The sequence below is a fragment of the Mercenaria mercenaria genome, chromosome 12 (genome assembly GCF_021730395.1).
Source record: "Mercenaria mercenaria strain notata chromosome 12, MADL_Memer_1, whole genome shotgun sequence".
Classification (NCBI taxonomy): Eukaryota; Metazoa; Mollusca; class Bivalvia; order Venerida; family Veneridae; genus Mercenaria; species Mercenaria mercenaria.
The window spans coordinates 46,616,483-46,639,667 of record NC_069372.1 but is presented as its reverse complement, the minus strand read 5'-3'; the positions used below and the strand labels follow the sequence as shown (position 1 = coordinate 46,639,667).

Below are 23,185 nucleotides of genomic sequence, written 5' to 3'. Positions count from 1 at the left end.
ATTAATTAATTACATGTTTTAATTAATTAAGTGATTAGTAACTGTTTGATAACTGTCATGTTTCTATTCTGTTGCCACAACCTAGCTGTCTTAGCCGGTCTTGCAATGGATTTTAAATTATACTCAGCGACCCAATACTTCTTCTGCAACAAGTTTTAATATTCAACATTTTTACAGAAACTGATGACAGGTATTTATTAAAATAGGTCATAATGCATATCATGCTATATTTAACTTGCCAGTTCAACCGAGGCAGTGTATTGCTCTGCGCCATTGTAACGATACGATCAAATATCTTAAGGATGTTTAAAAGTTAAACTATTATATGAACTGCTTTGATATTGGGATATTTACAAATAACTCTTGAATAAAACAATTGGATACTTTTGAGGAAAGATCATACACACATTTTTAAACATTACTTCACTATTGTGTTATTTCTTGTTATTTGATAAACAATAAACAATTATAATGAAACGATTAGAATTTCACACTGCGGATTATGTTGTTATGGTGATCTTTGTTGTTATATCTTCTGCGATCGGAATTTACTACGGCTTTTACAAGAAGCAGAGGACCACGGAAGAGTACATTCTTGGCAATCGGCAGATGCATTTTGTTCCAGTTGCACTGTCGTTGGCAGTAACTTTTCAATCCGCAGTTTCCATAATAGGATATCCAAGTGAAATTTATCTGTACAACACTATGGTGGTTTATACGATCTTTGGGATGACTATTGCATATCTTTTACAGGCATTTTTTATCGTGCCTTTAGTGCATCCACTGAGGTTGACTAGCGCATACGAGGTACGAGTCATATTTTGTATTTTATAACAATTAAAAATACATTTGACCCAATTTTAATCTGTTGCTGTTACTCTTAATTTAACACCATAGGAGGTACGTACACCTGAATTACTCTAGTTGAAATTTATAAATGTTTCTGTTACTTCACTTTGGATAAAATCAAAAGACAATACATTTCTACATACAATACAGTTTGTTGTCAAAAAGAAGTTTTATTATTAAATTTATACAACGTTGCTGACCAGTTTATTCATTACTCTTATATGCTCATTGTTTTTGTTACGACCAAGAAAGAACGCTCCTACATTTTTCCGTCTGTTTTAAATAAAGGGCATATTAGAGTTGAAAAATGTATAATAGTTTGTTAAATTAATACACTCAAAATAAGTTATACGTCATCAGATAATTCGTTCGGCTACGCCCTCGTGAAATTATTCCGCTGACTTATAACCTCTTTTACGTGTTTTAATAACGTTAAGATACTATTTTGCTATGTATTCTTTCTGAAATAAGCAATGGCAAAAGTCCTCATTCAGAGACAACAACAGCCCGTACTGCACTCAAGGGGGAACAACAAAGGTACACAGCTCTCAGGATGGAAAAACTTGTACACAACACCTGAGCAAATGTACTCATAAACACAGCTCTTAAGATGGAAACACTTGTACATAGCACCTAAGCAAATGTACACATACACACAAACGAATGCAACACTAATTATAAGAATATAGAAATAATATATTATAAGAAAATAATATTATAAGTAAGAAATAGACAAAAACCTCCTACATGAAGAAGAAAGATACCTTTGGGCAAATCAAACTAGTTTACATGCGCAAAAACCTCACTCTACCATCTTATTATATTACAAGACAGTGTACACAAGATTACTCCATTCAAGATGAATACCTGACATAAGAGACAGTAATCACAGACACAGATAGCATATCACTAATACGCTTATGGAAGTACAAGTCCATGGCAAAGACTCTACAGAAAGTCACTGAACTGACACATGCCCATGATATGCACACTAGTATAATGCAAACCAAGCAAATCTCGTCATTACACAAAACTTCCCCAATAGATCAAATAGAAACGGCTATATTTACATGTTTATTGTTTCCGTCATAGCTATTTGATAAACATAATGTTAAGAACAGAATTACGAACAGAATAAACCATAGGCTTGTAACCATTTAATTTAGAACGAAATGGTGTTTTTGTTTGTTTTGCAGTGTGTTTAATTTTACAAATATTAACATCTTTATCCCTGGATATACTAATAAACTTTGATAATGTGGCAGTTGACCTCAATACGGTCGACACTGTTTATTTTCCGGTACAGGTAAATTCAATAAGCTTTACAATAGATCTTTGACGGATTATCTTTGAACACCCCTGAACTTATTGGACTCAACTGCCACATTATCAAATCTTATTAGTAGATAACATATAAAGCCGTGTTTGTTACGGGTACAGTTGTCAAGGTTTACGGGTAATTACAGGTGTTAAAACATCCATTTAATAAACAGCGATCGTTCTTTACGGTTGACAGACTAAAGGTAATACTCGCGCATGGTATTTGTAACAGTAACATGTTTATGTTATCATTGGGAAAAGGGGAATCGGTTAGTGAAATCATTATCCGTGACAAAATAGTTGTTCTACTTTTGAATCGTATTGACTATAAAGAAAACACTGATTTACCATGAAGTATACCCTGAATTACCAATAAAGACATAATCGACTTTTCCGATAACATTTTCGTAATTGTTTTCTATTTATAAATCTTTACGATGTGTAAATTTCATGAACTTCCAACTTATTAAGAAGTCAAAACAACAGCAGATTTACCTTTTTACATTTGAGCAAATATAAAACCTCGCGAACATACTCAATATTTCAAAAACCGTAAAACTGGTTTGAAATTCGCTCATCGATATAAGTAGCAAAACATCATAAAATTTGACGAACCGAAGGCCATGACCCAAGTGAATATTATTGAACTAGAACATGCCGACGATATTCACAACTATCATGTCAAATGACAATTTTGAGAAAATGTTCAAAATGCATAAACTACACATACAACTCTTATAAATATTTAGAATATTTAAAATAGCCTAATTGTATTGGTTTTTCGTCACATTACCTCCGTTTAATATGTTATATGTAAAGTGTTTTGAAAGGTAAATGCTTGTTTGAGGATTTTACGCCTCACATGTTTTTGCCTGTCTTAAAAAGACAACCAAATTGTTCAAAATAAGTAGGAGAGATTTTCAAGAGCGGCTGCCCTGCCTGAATGCACAATTTTTGTATAATATCAAATATACTTCAAGTTTCCACGTTCTATTTGGTAAAAATATTACACTTCCTTGTTCAAAGATATCTTTTTATTATGTTTATAATTATTGTTTGTTTAAACATATTTTGCTAAGTACTCTGAGTGATGAAAGTGTTTCAAAACATGTACATCTCAAAACATTGCAAAATGAAAGTTAAGGACGCTTGCTACAGTTTCGTGATTTTTTGTCTCAATAATAGATTTTAATGAAATGTTCTGTATTAAAAGATCATGTTATGATGTATTGAAAAATAAAATGAAAATACTAGGTCACCAGCTTTGTTCCAATTTAATTTGCCCCTAGATATGGTGCTATTTTAAATATTTTTCAAAATTTCTGTAATCCTAAAATATCTTTCAGTAAAGTACAATAATCAGCATAAATTTGATTATCTAAGCATTTCATAACGGAAAACAATATATCTATTTGAATCATGCTCAGCGAAATCAAAAGAACATGATTTTTTAAAAAAAGGAATACTTGTTCAGCAGACCCAAGGGCTATTTTTGTATATTTTTGTCAGTTTTAAGTTGATACTTTTGCTATTTTATCGAGTTTCACCTAATAGAATTTAATCAAACTCTGCACATACCTTTGGTTATGTCTACCTAATCTAAAACAAAAAGAAAATTGATAGGTCACCATATTAGATGTCGCTTAAATCAAATTACAACGAGTAGGGGTGTGGCGGGCATTTATACAACGCAGGTTGGTCATGTTGGTACGAAATACTCTTTCAGTGTTTGAGCAAATGACTTAGAAATATATATATATATAAAATTATCAAACGGCAGATTTCTTAATAAGCGGATTTTAAGGTGTTTCTGAAGCAATTTGATGGCATAGAACGATGAAAGTTCCCGCACTTTTTTTTAACAAAGCCTATAGTTTACGAATGTACGGTACGGGATTGGAAACAGCTGTGACTCAATGCAGAGTTTGAGCGCTGGTATAAATAACAGACTCCAGTATATGTCGGATTGAAGCATACATTTTGTACATTAAATGCATGCGAACATACAATAATTTGCGAATTTTTGCCGTACGCGACATTAGATAATCACTTCCGAGCATGCGCAGAAGACCGCACCAAGTCTGCAGTGAGCTACATCGATTAGAAACACAACCAAATTGGCACGGTGTTGGGGTAAATATCGATCCGTCCGAAAAACTGTAGCGATTGCCTTTAAAGTAGAAATAATATGTTCCGCTTTATTATATAGATACAAATTGTGCAGTCCACTGTTAAATAATTTGCAGTACTTGTAATGTCTTTTGTTTTTCGTTGATTACATAGGGTAGTGTCTGGCTAAGCACTTTTAAGCATGTAGAAATCACTGGTTGAGGGTGCGGATGAAAACATATGGCTCGAGGGACTAACCGTTTAGGCATTAACGAGACACTTTCGAGTAATAAAAAAAAGAAAGAAAGATAAAAAAGCACTATTACATCATAGTAGCGTATGAATTAACGCATTCATTCAAAATTGCAGCACATGGGTCATCTTTCATCCGGGATGTAAGACGAGTTTATTTAGCACCGGCAATAACATGGGAAAATCCTATCTGGCATGCAAGAATAGAATATATACGATACTTGTATTAACAGAAAAATAGATTTTGACTTAAATGATCAAACAATTTTCAAAAGACGGCTTTGATCATCTTGAATATACATGTTATACTTGCAGTATTTACAGATGCGTTTCCAGTCAAGAGCAGTGCAACTTCTCGGCATGACAATGGGCATGCTGCAAACGGTATTCTTGTTTTCTTTAGTTTATAAAATATCACATTTGGTACCAGAAAATATACAATTACGATGAACTCATACGTTTAAAGCAAGACGATAAACAGCCTGTTATAAATTCATTAACCTTGGATAGCAATACAACTTAGTTACAGGCTATATCCATCGATACGTCAACATAAAATGAATATTTCATAACAAATTATGTCATTATATTTTTGCACAAGCATTTTATACTTTTATTTTCAAACAAACCAAAAGCATACTATTCACACGTGCGCTAATTTTATTTTCACCATCATTTAATGTTTTACTTCTGTAGCTGTATAATCGTTATGTGTTTTGTTTCATGTAGATGTATCATCTTTCCTAGATTTGTTTCATGTACTTGTGTCATCATTACATCTCTAGTTTCATATCTAGATGTATCATCTTATCTTGTCTTGTTTCATGCAGCTATATGATTTTATGTGATTTGTTCATGCAGCCGTATGATATTTATGTGCCTTGTTTGATGGACGTAGCTGCGTAATCTTCATGTGTGTTGTTTCATGTAGCTGTGTCATCGTTGTGTTTCTTCTTTGATTCACGTAGCTGTGCCATCATAAAGTGTCAATGTTTTATGTTGCTGTATCATCGTCATGTGTCTTGTTTCATGTAGCGATATCATATTAGTGTGTCTTGTTGCATGTAGCTTTGTTATTTTTACGTGTTTTGTTTCATGTAGCATTATTATCGTTATATGTCTTGTTTCATGTACCTGTATTATATTTTTGTCTTGTTTTATGTAGCTGTATCATCGTTATATTTCTTGTTTCAGTTTAGCTGCGCTATCACTATGTGTATTGTTTCATGTAGCTGTATCATCTTTATGTTTCTTGTTTCATTTAGCTATGTCATTTTATTTGTCTTGTTTCATGTAGCTGTGCCATTTTTATATATCTTGTTTCATGTAGCTGTGCCATCTTTACGTTTTTCGTTTCATGCAGCTATATCATCTTTATGTTTCTTGTTTCATGTGCCATCTTTATGTGTCTTATCTCATGTAGCTGTGCCATATTTATTTATCTTGTTTCCTGTAGCTTTATCATCTTTATGTGTCTTGTTTCATGTTTTGTGTCATTTTTATGTATCTTGTTTCAGCTTCTATATGTCAGCATCGTCCTGTACTCTCCAGCACTTGCGCTAGAAGCAGGTAGTATTTTATAGTTTAATTGATTTACATTGTCTTTAGTTAAACGTACAATTTTAGATGTTTGTATCAAACTTGATATTTTGAAATATGATACATCAGTATATATGTTATACGTAATTTCATAATTTTATTTATAATTATCAAAAACATGTTAATTTTTGTAACAACTGCGTTTGAAGACTATCAATGTTTGTGTCATATACATTATACTAGTATCAGCTTATTTAAGTTGTTTTTGGAGAAATGTTGATAAAGTGTAACGAGTACAAAGTAACAAGTCTGACGTACCGTAAATTACATTTCGCAACACAACCAGTACAATTAGGTCCTAAACTAGGTGGTAACTTTTGATACAATTATTCACGATACTTTTCTGTTTCAGTTGCTGGAATTCCACTATGGTTATCTATTGTAATAATAGGACTAATAGGGACTGTTTACACCGCTATTGTAAGATGTTTTGCTAGTTTGCACCTATTACCTGGCGTTCCATGTATTTACAGTTTTCATTAGTTAAAATCATATCGCGACTAAATAATTATGCGTAGGAGGCACATTAAATACGAGAGTCTTTCAAAACGTTCTGTCAATAATGGGCTTACGTAGTTTTATCCCAGTTATTTTTTAAAACGCTTCATTGCACTTGAATTGTGTGTCCCATAGCTAACGATATCCGATTTTTTTTTTCGTGCAAATTGCTTTCAAATGACCGAGTTATTTCAAATTGAAATACATGCGGTCGTATTCACTGACCGATTTAATTGTCACATCGTAAAATGGACGCAAAGACTGAAATTTGTAACTTTATTAAAATCCGCATTAGACTTGATATAGATTCAAAGCAGATATTTAATGAATTATCTGTCGAAGATGTTCCGATAGGCCAAAAACCTCTGTTACCAAGGCAAACATACCTACTGTAAAAGCTGTGGAGCAAAAGAAACAACGCCTGAAATTTGCTCGAGAACTTTTGAAAACATACAAAGGCTACGATAGTCGGGTTATTTCGAACTTGGTAACAAATGACGAAGCCTGGATGCATATTTTTGAGCCACAGCGAAGGGCTGATAATAAGCAAAGGAAGCGGAAGGATCATAAACGCCCCTGTATTGCTAAGAGAACATGAAGTTCGAAAAAGATGTTGTACCTAATTTTCTTCAATTCTGTTTGGCCAGTTGTTCAAGTGCCTTGTCCATCTGGTCATACAGTCACTAGACGATTACACATACACGCTGTACTGAAGAAAATGTAAAAGTTTTACAATAAGAAACATCCAAGCGAAGGATGGTCAGGATCCATTTTATACACGACAACACCTTCTCGAACAAGTGCGAGGTTAAAAGTCTTTTTGGCTTCTGAAAAGTTGTAAACCATCCGCCTTATTCGCCTGGCCTAAGTACCTCTGACGTTTGTATTTCCAAAGCTTAAGAAAATGCTTTTTGGAAAGAAATATAAATCCAGAAGTTCTCTTGGCAGCGCCATTTATTAGTGTCTCAAACAGATACCAAAAAAGGACTATTTATCGCATTTTGCGATTGGGTAAAAAGGTTACAAAAATGACTTTCGGTAAAGGGGTGATGCTTGGAAGGTTTGTAAAAAAATAGTTTTTATAAAACGTAGCACGTAAGAAATCCGAACCCGATGACAGAACTTTTTGCAGGACCCTTGTACATATGCAACTGTCAGAACATATTTCAATGTAATATGTAAATCTAATGCCCTAGCTTGAAGCCTCTTCTAACAAAAGGCATTCATCAACTATGATCGGGTTCCGTAAAGTAATATTATGACAGGACTTTTCTGGCGCAACACATGCTTTAAATTCGCAGCGACGATGTTCTTACATGTAGCGAAACCTTAAAAGTGTAATATCTACACAAAATAAATAATTATATGGTCTTGTAAGCGTCATTATTGAAATAATTGATAATTCTAAAAGCTCTGACGTACTTTTTCACATTAAAACGTTATATGATTATATCAAAAAATGAACATTTGTTTTACCAGGGAGGAATGAGAACAGTGGTCTGGACTGATACATTCCAATTTGTTATGATCTATGGTGGTCTGACTGTGATACTTATACAGGTTAGTATTAATTTGATATCGAAAGCGTCTATCAATTATGCTTGAAATGATAAAAATATGTAATAAATTTGCTAGGAACTTTTTTGTAAAGAAAATAATTGGCAAAATACTAGAAAAATTCAAAATGAAGGTTGCAAGGCTTTTTTTCAAGCTTTGATTAAAACATAACTTGTCAGGAAGAATGTTACATTTCTCACAATTAATTGGAATGAAACCTTTTCTGTTTGTAGCATTCTATCATGTGGACTTATGACAAAGCTTGAAAACCCGTCCCCTTTTCACTTACATTTTGTCTCGCGGAGACAACATCTGTAATTACCTCGTGCGCAAGACATCTTATCTTGAGCTCACGACATAATACCTGGAGCGCATGTCATATTATCTCGTGCGCCAGACATTTTATCTCGTGCGCCTGATATCTTATCTCGTGCGTAATACATCTTATCTTGAGCGCACGACATCTTATCTGGAGCGCACGTCACGTTATCTCGTGTGCACGACATCTTATCTATATTTTGTCGTATATCTAACCTTATAAATAATAATAAATGTGTGTCGTAAACATACAACCGTGATTACGTTCAAAATGTTATAGCAATAAATTTTTTTTCAATAATATGAAACTGTAGCCTTTGCACTTTATGTGTTATATATTACTCTATTAATACGATGTGGCCAAGCGTGGTTAGACAGATAGATAGATGGATGGATGGACGGACGGGGACGGACGGATAGATGGATAGATGGATAGATAGATAGATAGATAGATCATATTGACACAATTATCACACAAAATTTATATAGCACATATTATAACACAGTTTAGATATCGAAGACATTATTGGTGACTAGTGCACTATTATGACATATATAAAAACACAAAATAATCTGCAAAAGCCTTACCGCTTATTTCCAACAGGGTCCTTGAACATATTGTCATGATGGACAAGAATCTGTAAAGAATATAAATGATAACAAATACAGTTTCTGCAGTATTAGTGCACAATTATTTGTCAGTACATCGACATGCATATATTACACGAACAATGTTATCACAATAAAAATGATATATCAAATAAAATCTACATTTAACAATTACATACTTTAGAAATAGATTTACCTGGAATCCTCAGCCAACTACATATTTAAAATCAGATGTTTTTTTAACTTCTTTTAAAAGCATATTTACTCTTTGTATTATGAATACCTTCTGGTAAAATTGGTTCTAGTCTAAAATACTATTATAATAAAAAGTTGAAGTATTCAAACCATTACAGCTGGTACATACAAACTTGTACTGCTACTTCTACTTTTATACCGGTGTTGTTCGATATGACGTACATTTATCATTAAACATTTGATACAAATGATTATGTCTAATATGCTTGCACCTATTTTCAATATTAAAAAACCAAAAAACAAACAAGTTAACTAAAATCAGACACACGCAGAGAAGTTCTACATTCATAATTTAATATATATCTCACAATCTTATTTTTGGCAATTTGTAGTTTACACTTCAGTTGTTATGAAATTCAATGAAAAGCTAGCATAATCAAAATGGCACTGTAAGAGTGCATTACATAGAGCTTCTCTTAATGTTTCATTTAAATAACTCTTTTGCCTATATATAAATTTTAATCTTGAATTGACTTTTTTGACTATATTATTAAAAATAGTAGTGGCAGATAGATCTTTATCTAACACAGTACCCAAGTATTTTACAGAGTCCTGTTCCTTATTTGTATGTCCGTTACAATGAACTAAAAGGTTTTGAATTTTATTGAGCTTACGTCTAGAGCCGAATAGAATATACTCGGAAACATTTTCACCGACGGCTTACGAATTTGCCAAAGTTCGACTGAAAACCTACTCGTGCGGAGCTCGTAGCTTTCTTGTGACCAGAGTATCACCGAGATCCCGAGTTCTCTACACGCTCGTAGAGATTTTCGAAGTCGAGCGCAGCTCGCAAGTGCCACGTAAAGGAACGCACGGGCCCCGGAAGAGCTCGTATGAGCATGCATCGCACGATGTCCGTTCGGATTTGGAAAACTGAAAGGCTTGCCGATGCTCGCTCGCCTATCACAGGGGACTCGCACGATCAACGTACAATTTCCGTACAATATTAAGTACTCCGTGCATAGAATGTGCGATGTCCGCACGGGGCTCGCAGGGCGTTACGATCGCCGTAAGGGCTCCGTACGAGTTCCTTGGTGATTCAGTGTAGTATAAAAACAGGACCCCGTACCATCGCCGTACGAGCCAACGGGAATCATACGAGGTAAGGCCTTCTCCTTGCGAGTTCCGTACGACTTGTCTGCGATGTTTTTACGGATATTCTGCGATTGAAAATGGAAATTTTCAGACGTCGCTGATTTGTTCTTGTCGCATTGACACCGAGCGGTCATCGTACAGACACCGTACGATTGCCGTGCAAGCGCCGCACGAACCCATGAGCGGTCAGTTGGCTTCGTGCGAGTTCCGCACGACTTTTCTACGATGTCCGTACGGTTGCATACTCTAGAGATTGTATGGGCCCGTAGGTACTGTGAACGGACGCTACGGTTGTACTGAGACCGTGAGGATTGTAAAACTTGTAGACTCGTGCAATTTTTTAAAACCGTAAGGACATCGTACGGTCTTGTGACCAAAGTATTAATGTAGTGATAGTTTATTATCTATCAGCGATTTACTACAATTAGCAAGTTCATTACGTAAAACAGAACTGATCACATCAGGGTTCTTATGAGAGAAAAGAATAGCGCTATCATCAGTATATAAAATTAACTTGCATGCTTTACTAATCATTCTCATAGCACAAAAATAATAACGGTCCCAGTATACAACCCTGGGGAGCGTGTAGTCATCTGAGTATTAAAATGATGAACATTTTCAATATATAAGCAATAAATATCAAAATCTGCTATAATATTTTATTTCATTTTACTATCAGTCGTCGGTGTTCATTGCGAAATAAGTGTTTGTTCGAAAAACCCACCGGGTGCGTATCATTCATTGCATCTTTGTGTATATGATTTGTTAGATATAAGCTACAGTTATAAATACGAAAATTTTGTTGTTTTTTTACGACTTACCGTTCTTTTTGTTATGTGGTTTTATTTCACGCAGTATGCGCTTAAAAAAGAAGTACATAATGCAGAGAAAACACGTCATGATCAACAAGTATTAAAGTTACTAGCCCACCGACTTGGTGAAAGTTTTCAACACGTTCATTTAACCAAGTTTCGTATAGAATGTACCTATGACACTTTAAAATGATAAAGTGGGTGAAAAGTTAGATATTTGTAAAAATGCAAGAAGAATGTAAATTTTCTGCATTATTTCAAAAGCTTTGCAACGGTTTACTGCCTTCAGCATAATTTATTTGATTATATATAAGAATGTCTTGCAAAACTCTGTCAATAAGTTTGTAACAATAGTCACTTTCAGAGTACACACTCTGGAATGTTAGAGAAATTAGCTTTCGCCTAAATTATGTTGGTCAGTCCTTTTAATATTCAATAGGTAACACGGCCCAAGAACGCATCCTTATCAAACCACAACCAAACAGCAGTACATGTATGAATGTAAATATGAATAATATTTACACAAAACTACTATATAGACAATATAAAACATATACTTTAATATAACGAGGATTAAATTAACTTTAAAAGGAATCCATTGAGGCAGCACAATGGAAAGCACTGGAGGGTTTGACCAGATAACGGCAGACCAAACCTCAGTATTGATGCCTGCCATATCCCAAAGGCACAAAACAGATTCAATGACTATGTTCTCTATACTATTCAGCATTGTATATAATGATGTGTTAAAGGTTTAAGGAATGTTCCAAAAATACATAAGAAAGATAAACCACATATACATACCATGAAACACAATGTGGCACCACCTTGGAACGAATGTTTGCAAAACAACCACCTTGGTGTTTAAAAAATACCGATACTAACCAATTCGAACCTTGTCATGTACATAAACAACATTCTATGACTAATATCCTTGTCTATTTTACTTATTTTTCTTTGCAGAGTATAAAAGAAATAGGAAGCTTATCAAAAGTTTTCGATTTGTCATCGAAAGGTGGTCGGATTAAATTTGATGAGTATATATCTTTGTGATCAATTTTCTCAAACGGTATTATTTTACACTTGCGCTGTTATGTCTTGTGTTCTGTTTATCATGTAATTTTCTGCTGGTAATCTAATAGTGCATTAGTATTTTTTTCATTTTACGTAAAACGATATTGTAGAAAATACTGGACAACTGCACCTTCATGCATATAGTACAATACTCGATTAGGACAAAGTTTATTATATTAAAATGTATAACGAATTACGTTATACCCGACCGGAACTCTATGTTGGTTTGCACAACGACATCCGTTCTGGTCACTGACGCACAATTTCCGTGCTACATTTCAACTAAACGGTTTTCTGTTGCTTCTCATATCAAATTAATATTTTAAATGCATAACAGAATATCTAATACCTTGATATCTCACAATATAAACTTTTCAGGATCGAGACAAAAACAAAAAATGGCTATCTAGTGCTCGGCCATCATTTTTATCTAACAATTGCTTCCTAACCTACTATAGATAACTTCAGAAGTGTAATTTTTCATAATTTTATAAGTAATATACTTAGTTGAACGTTGAAGATCGTTCTTCTTTTCTTGAAGGATATGCACAGAATCAGGCATGTTATTTTAAGGGTATGCACAGAATCACTCAAGTTTCAGACAAGCATCGAGGTTTTCATTTAGTCTAATATCTTATTTAAGGTATTGGACCCGTAATAGGGTATCTCCTTTTTGAAGAGTATTCAATTCCTACCATAAACCTACTTTGACTGCAATTTTCAGGGGGGCGTAGGTTCAAACCCCACTGGGACCAAATGTTTTCCTTTTTTTTCTAGAAAGTTTTTACTTCTTTCAAGACTAATTATGGATGTATTGTACAAAAGTGGAAAATTTTCATTTTATAAGCGATTTTTTGCTGTTCAATGTGAATTTACCTCTGAATCAGGAGGGGTAGACTAAGACATCTTTAAAAATACTGAGTTACGTGCGGTAAAAGTTCTCTATTTTGCCTTCATTCTTTAGATAACATATTATGGAAGAAATGAGGTAGGTTTTACTATTGCCCCAAGGTCATTTTTAAATGAAGTGAGCAAAATTCAAAACAGACCCACAGGATTCGACCTTAATTTTTCAATGTTGGAGTTAGAATTCTGTCTCATAAAATCTGTTTACTTGAGGCACCCTAGAGAAAATTATTTTTACAGTTTTATTTTTTATAATTGTTTAACAATAGTTTGATGTTTCTTTTATCAAAATTAATGCTGTAATGAATTCTCTGCAAACGTTTTAGATAGTGCCCATCACACTGAATTTTGTCTTTTCTTGAGCGTGTGGAAATACCATAAATTATACAAAATTTACAAAAAACGGCACGGTAAAAGTTGTTTAAAATTTGCAACACAGTGTGAAACATGGTCAACTTTAAGAATAAACCAAGCAAATGCCATTTTTTAAACATTACTATTAGGGGTCCAATACCTTAATATGTATTACCGGTATTCAGTAATATAGTGAGTTGATTTCGGACTATTTTCATACTCCGTTAGAGCTGTACTGAACGTCAGAGGCTCACCAGAGCCTGAAATAATGTCGCTTTTGGTATCCTTTTACCAGCATAAACTGTAAAGTCGTTGACTGTATCATTTGACAAAGCGTTATGACTATTTTGAGTACTTTAATATCATGGAGTCCTAGGAGTTATGTTATGTATAATAGCTAAAACGTGCTGACGCAGTCTCCAAGGAACAGAATCAGTTAAACCGAGTCTATTATTATTCAGTTGTCTCCCTTATTAGATAAAAGCCGAATGAAAACTCACATGTGTTGTCAAATAGACACACTGGCATTTGCAAATATTGTGTTTAAGTCACTATGAACAAAATAGTTTAATTGTCTATTCTTTCTCTGTAGAATAAACACAGATCCTCGTGTACGTCATACAGTGTGGGGATGTGTTATTGGTGCTGCTTTTAACTCGCTGCCAAATTGTTGCAGCCAGTCGGCAATACAGAGGATTTCTTCCATACGAAAAGCTAAGGATGCGAAGAAGTATGTATAGTCTTTGGTATGCTAATGTTTGGTAAATTGCAATAAACATACTTATAGACCATTTGTGTACCGTTACCTTTGTTGCTGGTCCGGAATTCGCTTCCATCCTGTTTAAGGCATTTCGTAAATTATAAATTAAACTTAAAGACTCCTTTCTGTTGGTATAAATGATTTTCAGATACTTTTATTGAATGTGTTCTGTCAGATTGTTCAATCAATTTTGATACTTGTTTTATTAATCTACATAGTGCAACTCTTCTGAATATACCACTGGCGATAACCTTCTCTTGCATTCTCGCATTGACTGGCCTGGTGCTTTATGCATACTTTGTTATAAAAGCATGTGATCCTTTGGCTGGTGATCAGGTGTCAAATCCGAATCAGGTTTGTTATTTACAGAACAGTAAAAAGTAGAAGCAAATTTGTTGATTGTCTTTCCTGTGTAACTTCTGAATATTAAGCAAAAATAGAAATGTTGATTAGCTCATAGCAACGCTTAAGAATTGTTTCTAGTTGCATAAATTGACTTTAAGAAATTAGGAAACAAGGATATTGTAGTATTAACGGGGTATTAAACTATTCGTTTTGATTTATTGTAAATGAAGAGGAAAACTTTTTTTGTTTCGCATATTTTAACACCCCGAATATGATGTATTGAAAGTGTCCTACTTTGCAACAAAAATTAACTCAGGTATGTCGGATATGCTTTAAATTTTAGTTGATGATATATTTCGTCTTGACTGCGTTAAGCGATGTACCAGGACTGGCAGGGATATTTCTTGCAGCAGTTTTCAGTGGAGCTTTAAGGTAAATACTAATAATGTATGTTGTTTTGGTCATAACAATTACTAATACTAATCCTAATAATAGTAACAAAGTGGATGCATTTCTCATTTCGTAAATCCAACCACGGAACGTTCTTTCTCTGCGGGGATTTACAAGTTACTGATATCGAAACTACACTTCTTTACTTATTCAATTATTTGATTTTTGACACAAATGAGTGTTTGGTTATGCAAGTTTAGTACGTGAAATAAGTGAGAAACTGTTGAAAATATGGGCATCAGAGATCAAGTGGCTGAAGTCGCAGCCTTCGAGTCACTTGCCTCTTGCTGCTTGTGGTTCGAAACCTCGCTTTGAGTTTGAAGTCTTTCATGTGAAGCCATCATGCTGTCTTACATAAATTCTGTGGTTCAACACATATACCCATCCGCCCATACCTACATATTGCACGAAGGGCATGGGGTACACCAGAAATAGCTGTACGATTTAAAATTCTGCTGATGTGAATTTAAACTAAACAAACACAAAAGAAAAACACAATTTATAATATATTCAATTCCTGTAAACATGGCTTGTTTTCATTTAACATTTGATCAATTAAAAATGTTATTTTTGAAGTAACGTTAGTAGTTTTATAAAACACCACATTCAGATTAAAATTTTGAAGTCAATAGACAGAACAAATCTTCAGTATGAAAATAGTATTAAAATGTTACTGTTAATTCTTATTTAAATTTAGTACCTTGTCTTCGGGTATAAGCTCAATGGCTACAAACGCTCTTCAGGATATCCTCTCTGGTTACTTACAGGAGGCTCAACAGATTAAAAAGACGTTCATTTTAAAACTATTAGGTATACATACATATGTTTCATACGCCTTTGATACACCTTTGTAGGATTTTAATGTTTAAGAAATGCAATATATATTTCTATAAATAGATATATGTTATATAGTATGTGTATAAATGAAATGTCAAATTATGTTAGTTTAATGGCCCTCATTGTGTTAATTCGTTCAGCTTTGACAAGCATTGAAAAAAGGATGGAAAATAATAAGTAAGACTCAAATTTGAAAGTTTTTATCGGCTAAAGTTGTTAGTTTGTACGGACAAATATGACCTTTTCTATTATTTCTATGTTTCTTATTTTCTAGTTCTAGTATATGGTATTTTGACTGTTGTATTAGCGTACCTATCACAGTATTTGACAGGTCCGGTGACACAGGTATTTATGTTATGTTTACATGATATTATGGGGTTTTCTTAAAACTTAGATTGACGATAAGAATGATAAGCATCTTGACCTCATGAAAATTTGTAGGAACGCTATTTCTATCATACTCTACCAAACATCTATAACACTATTTCAAGATGTGTCAACGTAGCCACTCAGGTCACAAAATGTGTCCTCTGTCAGTAAAATACACAGATGTGTAGCGAGCAAAACCCAACAAAGAAATCTAGATGCAAATACGACCGACTAGACTGGGCATTTTGTGAATGCAAGGGTTGGCTTTTCATGTTTCTGGTGTAAAGCACCTATGCGCGACTTCCTGTCCCACATGCCTTATAGCCAGTACTGTGTAAGTGGAAAATGCTATGGTCAGCAAATCAGAAATTCCAGTGCCCAGATCGGACATCGAACCTAAGTCCCAACCACATTCTAGTTACATAAATCTTTGTTCATGATAATCTCGAAAGCTTATTTATCTCAATTTGTTACATTTATCCTTAAGATACTTTAAATTTGGAGCCGAACTAAGTCTTTATGTTTTAACTAATTATTTCTCCTATCGAATGCAGATGTGCAATACAGCTTTTGGTGCAGCCGGTGGTCCAGTTGTTGGTATATTTTTCCTCGGTGCTGTTTTTCCACAGGCTAACAAAAAAGTAAATGTTTGATTTCTTGCGCCGTTTAGTTGCTTGAAAATGCATTTACAATAATCTGGCAATTATTTTGCTGTAAGTCTATCACTAAATTCTTTAATCTAAAATGATAAACTGATCAGCTTCTTTTTTCTCAGGCAATATCATATTCAACTGTTTGTTAAATGCTTTCTTTCAAGAATTATGATCACAACATAGTATATTTAGCAATGATGTGATCATAAATACCATGCTTAAGCTATCGAAGCTATCTGGAAACATAGAAAGCGTGATTATTGTACTGTTATTACTTTTATTATAGGGTGCTTTAGTAGGGGGAATATGTGGAATTGTTATCAATATGTGGATTGCTCTTGGATCCTTTTTGTATGGAAATAAAGCTCCATTTTCACGACCAGTCACTACATCCGGGTGCTACCACAATGAAACGAGCTTACTACGGCTGGATGTAACGCCGCCAACCGGGAGTTCAACATTTGATATAATAGGGTTATTATAACAGTAGCTCGATCTGGATTTTGTATTCGGCTCGATAGGATTTTTGCCAGATCGGATCTCATGAGGCGCGCAATGCTCCGAGTGTGACCCGGCCTTGCAAAATCCACGAGAGCCGAATAAAAAATCCCAGATCTATAGCTACTGTTATAATGACCCCTTTTTATATACTTCTACAATTTTGCTTGTTGTTATGTTGCCGAACGAAGTTTTCAATGTTTATCGATATTAAAATGGATTTAAATGAAGTTTTCATTGTGACACAAGCAGATTTTTTTTACATAATTTATATATGTATTTTCGATCGTTACGGGAATAATACTACACCGATGGCTTTTCTCGAGAAAGTATCAATTATAAGTTATTTATTAAGAATATGTTTAATCTTTGTTGAACAGATGCGTTTCTATAATTTTTTAAATATGCATAATCAATATCATGATTAAACAGATGCGTTATATATTGTTTGGAGATGTCCGTATTCAATAAATCATCATTGCTTTCCAACTACTGGTTAAAAAGAAAAGTATCAAGTGGGTGATTCCGTAATAGCTTGAAAATAAAGAAATGGTATATCTTAAACTGATAAATGAACAAAACTATAAAACATTATCAGAAATAAGATAGAAAATCTACATATACGATAGTGTAATATAACTTACTTTTAGCATATTACAGAATTTTAAAGCAGAAATTGTATTTCAGCATTTTTATTGTACTAATTCATAACCATTTGTAATTGGTCTTGCTGATTAAAATAGCACATACAAAACAAGATAGAAAATAAAAACCGTGTAAAGACTGTCTTGAATGAATATTTCTAAATCATTAATGAAGCTCGGACGGTCGAGGATTCTTCCCATGCCTAATACAATGCCAGGCATATGGGGGTCTTCCTGCAGCAAAAAAAGCTGGTAAAGTCGCCATATGACCGAAATATTGTCGATGCAACTATAATTAAAGCTAAAAGAGATATTAATAAGAGGTGGAATATACAGAGGAAATTACATGAGCGTCTTGTCTTTTCATTTTTAATCAGCGGGATTAAAAAATCTATGGGAAAAGGATTGGTATTCTTTTATCACATTTTAGGGTTTTCGAATAACAAACGGTTTGCACGTGTGCAGAAAGGGAAATGATTTGATTTTATAGGCCAATTTTTATTCTTGATTTCAGTGTTCATCACAGTACGGATAACCACCTTGCCATCTATGATTTGTCCTATCTTTGGCTTGGATTTATAGGATTTCTGATTGCTTTAATCATCGGCTTGGCTGTCAGTTTTGTTACAGGTATTATTAATCATGCTAAAGTTAGATATGCTACTCTCGTAAATAAAGTTATTTAAATAAATATTATCATTATCATACTTCAGTAAAAAATGAGACAATCGGTCCAAACACACATTAGTGTCGCATTTTGAAGGTTGAAATTCTCACTTCATTACATGTACATTTCAAAAGTCGATTGAGATGAATAAGGACAGCAGATGTTTTAAATATATTTTAACCCGCGGTTTTCTTTTTGCGTCTCCGACAATTTGAATTTATCAATCTCTTACTTGGTAAAGCACTACAATGTATGGAGGAGACATCTGTTATACTTCTTACACGCGTTCGAAAGGAAGATACAAAAACTCATTAACATATGCTTGTTAGTTTTTAATAACTTTTGACTACGAATAAATAGTAGTTATACAATGCCATTGTCATTCTGTATTATTTCGTAGTAAAGAAATGACAACCTGAAAATCTCCATAACAGGTAAAGATAAAGAATTTCCCACGGATCCAATGTACATCATACCTTTTCTACGACGTGTGTGGGCATTTGATGAATCAACTTTACATGGACACTCAAGAATTGAATACTGTTTAGTTCCAAATGATGATGAAGAAATGAAAGTGATTACTCCCAAGTAGAAAAACAATTAATTGAATTACATAGAAGATATGTGTGTGAAATAACGTAACTGAGATATTTAGAAAAACGAATAATTTTATACGCATACCTTCGTCAAAGGGCGAAATCTTGTGTCATTTAAACGTCTATAAATATTTTGAAATAAACAATAATAAACTGTTTATAGATATTATTATACATTTGATGTTCACTGATGATTACAGAAGTTTGAGTCAGAAACACTGATGTAGAGAAAATAAAAGAAACCGTCCACGAGGCCAAATCGATTTAGAAAGTAGTTCTATATGAGAAAATAACCTTTTGGAGAACTTCTAACGCAATATGGATATAGTTATGCAGTATCTCCCATAATTCTAAAAGAAAATTGATAAAATCTCCAACATATTGAGAAAAAAGTGTTGTTATAGAATAATAAAACTTCAAGAAAATTGAAAAGACCGAATATACACTCAACAAAATTCCTTATTGGTCAGTTTATATTGTATTACTATTTTTTTAATTATGCATGTATTCACACGAAATTTCACATACCGACATTTGAAAAGTACTGCAGCCAATTATTGATTTATTTTTGGCCGACACACGGCCAGCGTAACGCATTAAGCGTTTTAACCAATATTGAATATTTTGCATGTGCAGGGCATGTGCACCAATATGCACTTGTAAGTGAACACTTTTGGCATTACTGACGAAAGTCCTACTCGAAAAACACATATCATGGTGAAATTGACACAAGAGCAACGCGCCCGGGCTGTCGGAATTTTACAACAAAACTCAAAATCGGTCACTTCAATGAATTGTCATTGGGTTAAATTTTGCCAAAAGAGCGCGGATGGTAGATAACCAACGACTGAAGGTTCTTGTAAACGGAAATAAGGTTAAACATGGATATAAGCATCAAAATAACAGCTACAAACAAATTATATCACAATTCCTTTTTAAATTGCAAAAATAATTACACACGTGTCGTAAATGTGTCCCGGCTAGCAACATTCCGATAGCTCGATCGCGTTGCTCTTGTGTCAATTTCACCATCATATGTGTTTTTCTGGTAGGACTGTTGTCAGTAATGCCAAAAGTGTAAACGAGCACGTGCATGTTGGTGCACATGCCCTGCACGTGCAGAATATGTAATGTTAGTCAAAACGCCTAAAGCGGTTACTTTGGCTGTGAATCGCTAAAAATAAATCAATAATTAGCTGCAGAACCTATTCAAATATCGGTATGTGAAATTTCGTGTTAATACATGCATTATTAACAAAATAGTAATACAATATAAACTGACCAATTAGAAATTTTGTTGGGTGTATATATTTTTAAAAATATTTACCTTTAGAACTTTACCACCTTTCAAAGGTCATAAAAATGTTGTAAAGAAAACAAGCAGATGTCATATTTCTAAATGCGTATAAAATCAGGAATGTTATATTAGCAATGTGAAATATATTGTCGTGGGGGCATTAATAGTTCATGTCCGCCTAAGCTGGTACATTTTTGTTTTTCATTTGTTTAGCTTTATATCAATACAATTATATGCTACATTGCGACTTTTCAGCTTTTGATGTTAATGAAATACCCGATTGTTTCCTAATTCAGGCATAAACAGATACCCCTGTATAGAATCACAAACCCTCCGTAAGCCAACTAGATTATGAGGAAAATTAATTTGTCCTTTACCTTGACCACACTTGACAGAGACAGCACATGGTCTAGACTTGATCAACTGTCATCACCGCATTTTTTTGTTGGGAAAGGCTTAGTTTGATGTGTTCACACAATCAATTAGTACAAAGTAGAAATGCATGAAAATACTGATTTAAAAATTCTGTACGAGAGAAACATTTTTCCTTTCTACTAGAATCCTGATTATATAGCATACATGCACATCATTACCCGTGTAAAATAGTTCAGTTTAGGTGTATATTGATAAACAATAATTCATGTCAAAATGAAATTAATTTGAAGTTCTTTACCTTAACCACTTGGGACAGATACAACTAATGATCTAGACTTGATCAGAATGCAACCAAAAAAGAATAATAGCAGACTCGGTTTGATTGAGTATGTTCATGGGAGGTAATAAAATGTGCAATACCTCTCACGCCCCGTAGCACAGGCTTAAGTGGAACTCTATTGCACATCTAGTGAATGTACTCCATGAACCCAAAAGACCAGAAAATAAAACAACACTAAATCGAAGTACTGGGAGACATTTTACAGCCGCGCCACATGACACTTAAAGATTGCTGTTGTGATAGTTTATAATTTTTGTAAAAATATCCTTACCAAGCTAAAACGTATGTATTTTTCATGCAATTTAATATTATATTGCAAACGATATTGACACCGTTATAGAAAATTGTTTTTCTTGTAGCCCTAACAGTACTTAAGGAACTTCCGCATTAGCAATCTGGTCCACGTAGTACCATTTGCGTGAATGCAGAATTTTGTGGCCTACATTTCACTCATTAGGGGCTAGAAAACACCCTAATCAGGGCAAAGGATACAATTCTGCATGCAGTGCAAATTTATTGGTCGGACTATATAGGCAGAAAATACAGAAGCTTATCTTAAAGCCGAATGAGCTCTGGTTTATAATTAAAGATTTTACACTGTTTGAACTTATGTTTTTTTCCAACAATAGTTATTTTTCATTTTGGATCGAGTTTGATTGAAATATATTTCGTTGATATTATATTTTATTTGGACGCCCTGATTTGTACTTATAAAGCCCACCCGCTTAGATCAGTAGGGAGAGCGTTGCTCTACAGATCGCGGGGTCGCGAGTTCGATCCCTGGGCGGGGCGTATGTTCTTCATGACGATTTGATAAAATACATTGTGTCTGAAATCATTCGTCCTCTACCTCTGATAATTCATGCGGAAAAGTTATGGTAAAGAATCCAGGAACATTGGTTAGGTTAGCTGCCCGACGTTACAGGACTGAAATACTGTTGAAAAACTGCGTTAAAACCCAAAACAAACAAATTATACACGTTTTTTAAATGTTTTTAAGATGTGGCTGACACCCTATGAATTAGCCTCTGCTTCGTTAGCCGATGCTATGTGGCACGGGGTGTTGCACATATCATTGAATCACATGAATAGACTTAATAAAACCGAGTCTGCTACTATGTTGTTTGGTTACGTTCTGTGTTTCCAGTATCTAATTCAAATTATCCCCTATTTACGTCACGCATACGTTCTGAAGACAACCGAAAGAGTGTAGCGTTCAGACGTCCTTTCCGCTAGCCAATCAGAGTCTTGCTTTCAATATTTTGAAAGTGAAAGTAGAAGTTGAAAATATCTATATTTAGTTTTCGAAATGTAATTATCCCGCGTTTGTAATTCTCATGACTACAACATCATGCCTACGCCCTCGGGTTTTAGCTTTACGAAGACATAAAATGATAAAACAAAACGGAGATAGGTATGGTGGAGTCCACGCAATGAAAATAAGTCTTTGCCCCGATGGTAGTCATGATGATACATCTCCTTCGCAAGTATTGTTTCGTATATATATGAAATATCCCTTGGAAGAATATAACCGTACAAACTTGACTCTAATTCATATGCGTCTTTATCTAGTTCACACAGAGTACCTGATTATCATTACGAGTAATAGGCTCTCTTTAAAACTCATGTCAAAAGTATTCATTTAGTTATTCAAATATTTGCAAGGCCGTACCTCGTATGCAACTGTCAGTGTCAATGGGTATATCAAACGCACGATGAACAATGCCTATATAGAATATATAACAGA

At 34.1% G+C, this 23,185-nt stretch overlaps 1 protein-coding gene across 1 annotated transcript; it reads left to right on the top strand.

The window, feature by feature from the left end:
- The first annotated feature begins 271 nt into the window (after positions 1-271).
- Positions 272-19,584, top strand: LOC123533319 (sodium-coupled monocarboxylate transporter 1-like). The gene is made up of 15 exons (XM_045314963.2): positions 272-807; positions 4,846-4,914; positions 6,048-6,099; positions 6,482-6,549; positions 8,107-8,187; positions 12,237-12,310; positions 14,200-14,337; positions 14,586-14,721; positions 15,056-15,144; positions 15,860-15,972; positions 16,274-16,344; positions 16,923-17,009; positions 17,308-17,495; positions 18,678-18,793; positions 19,265-19,584. Exons 1-15 carry the CDS (start codon positions 472-474, stop codon positions 19,420-19,422), a joined length of 1,776 nt encoding a protein of 591 aa, XP_045170898.2. The 5' UTR covers positions 272-471; the 3' UTR covers positions 19,423-19,584.
- Positions 19,585-23,185: the final 3,601 nt, after the last annotated feature.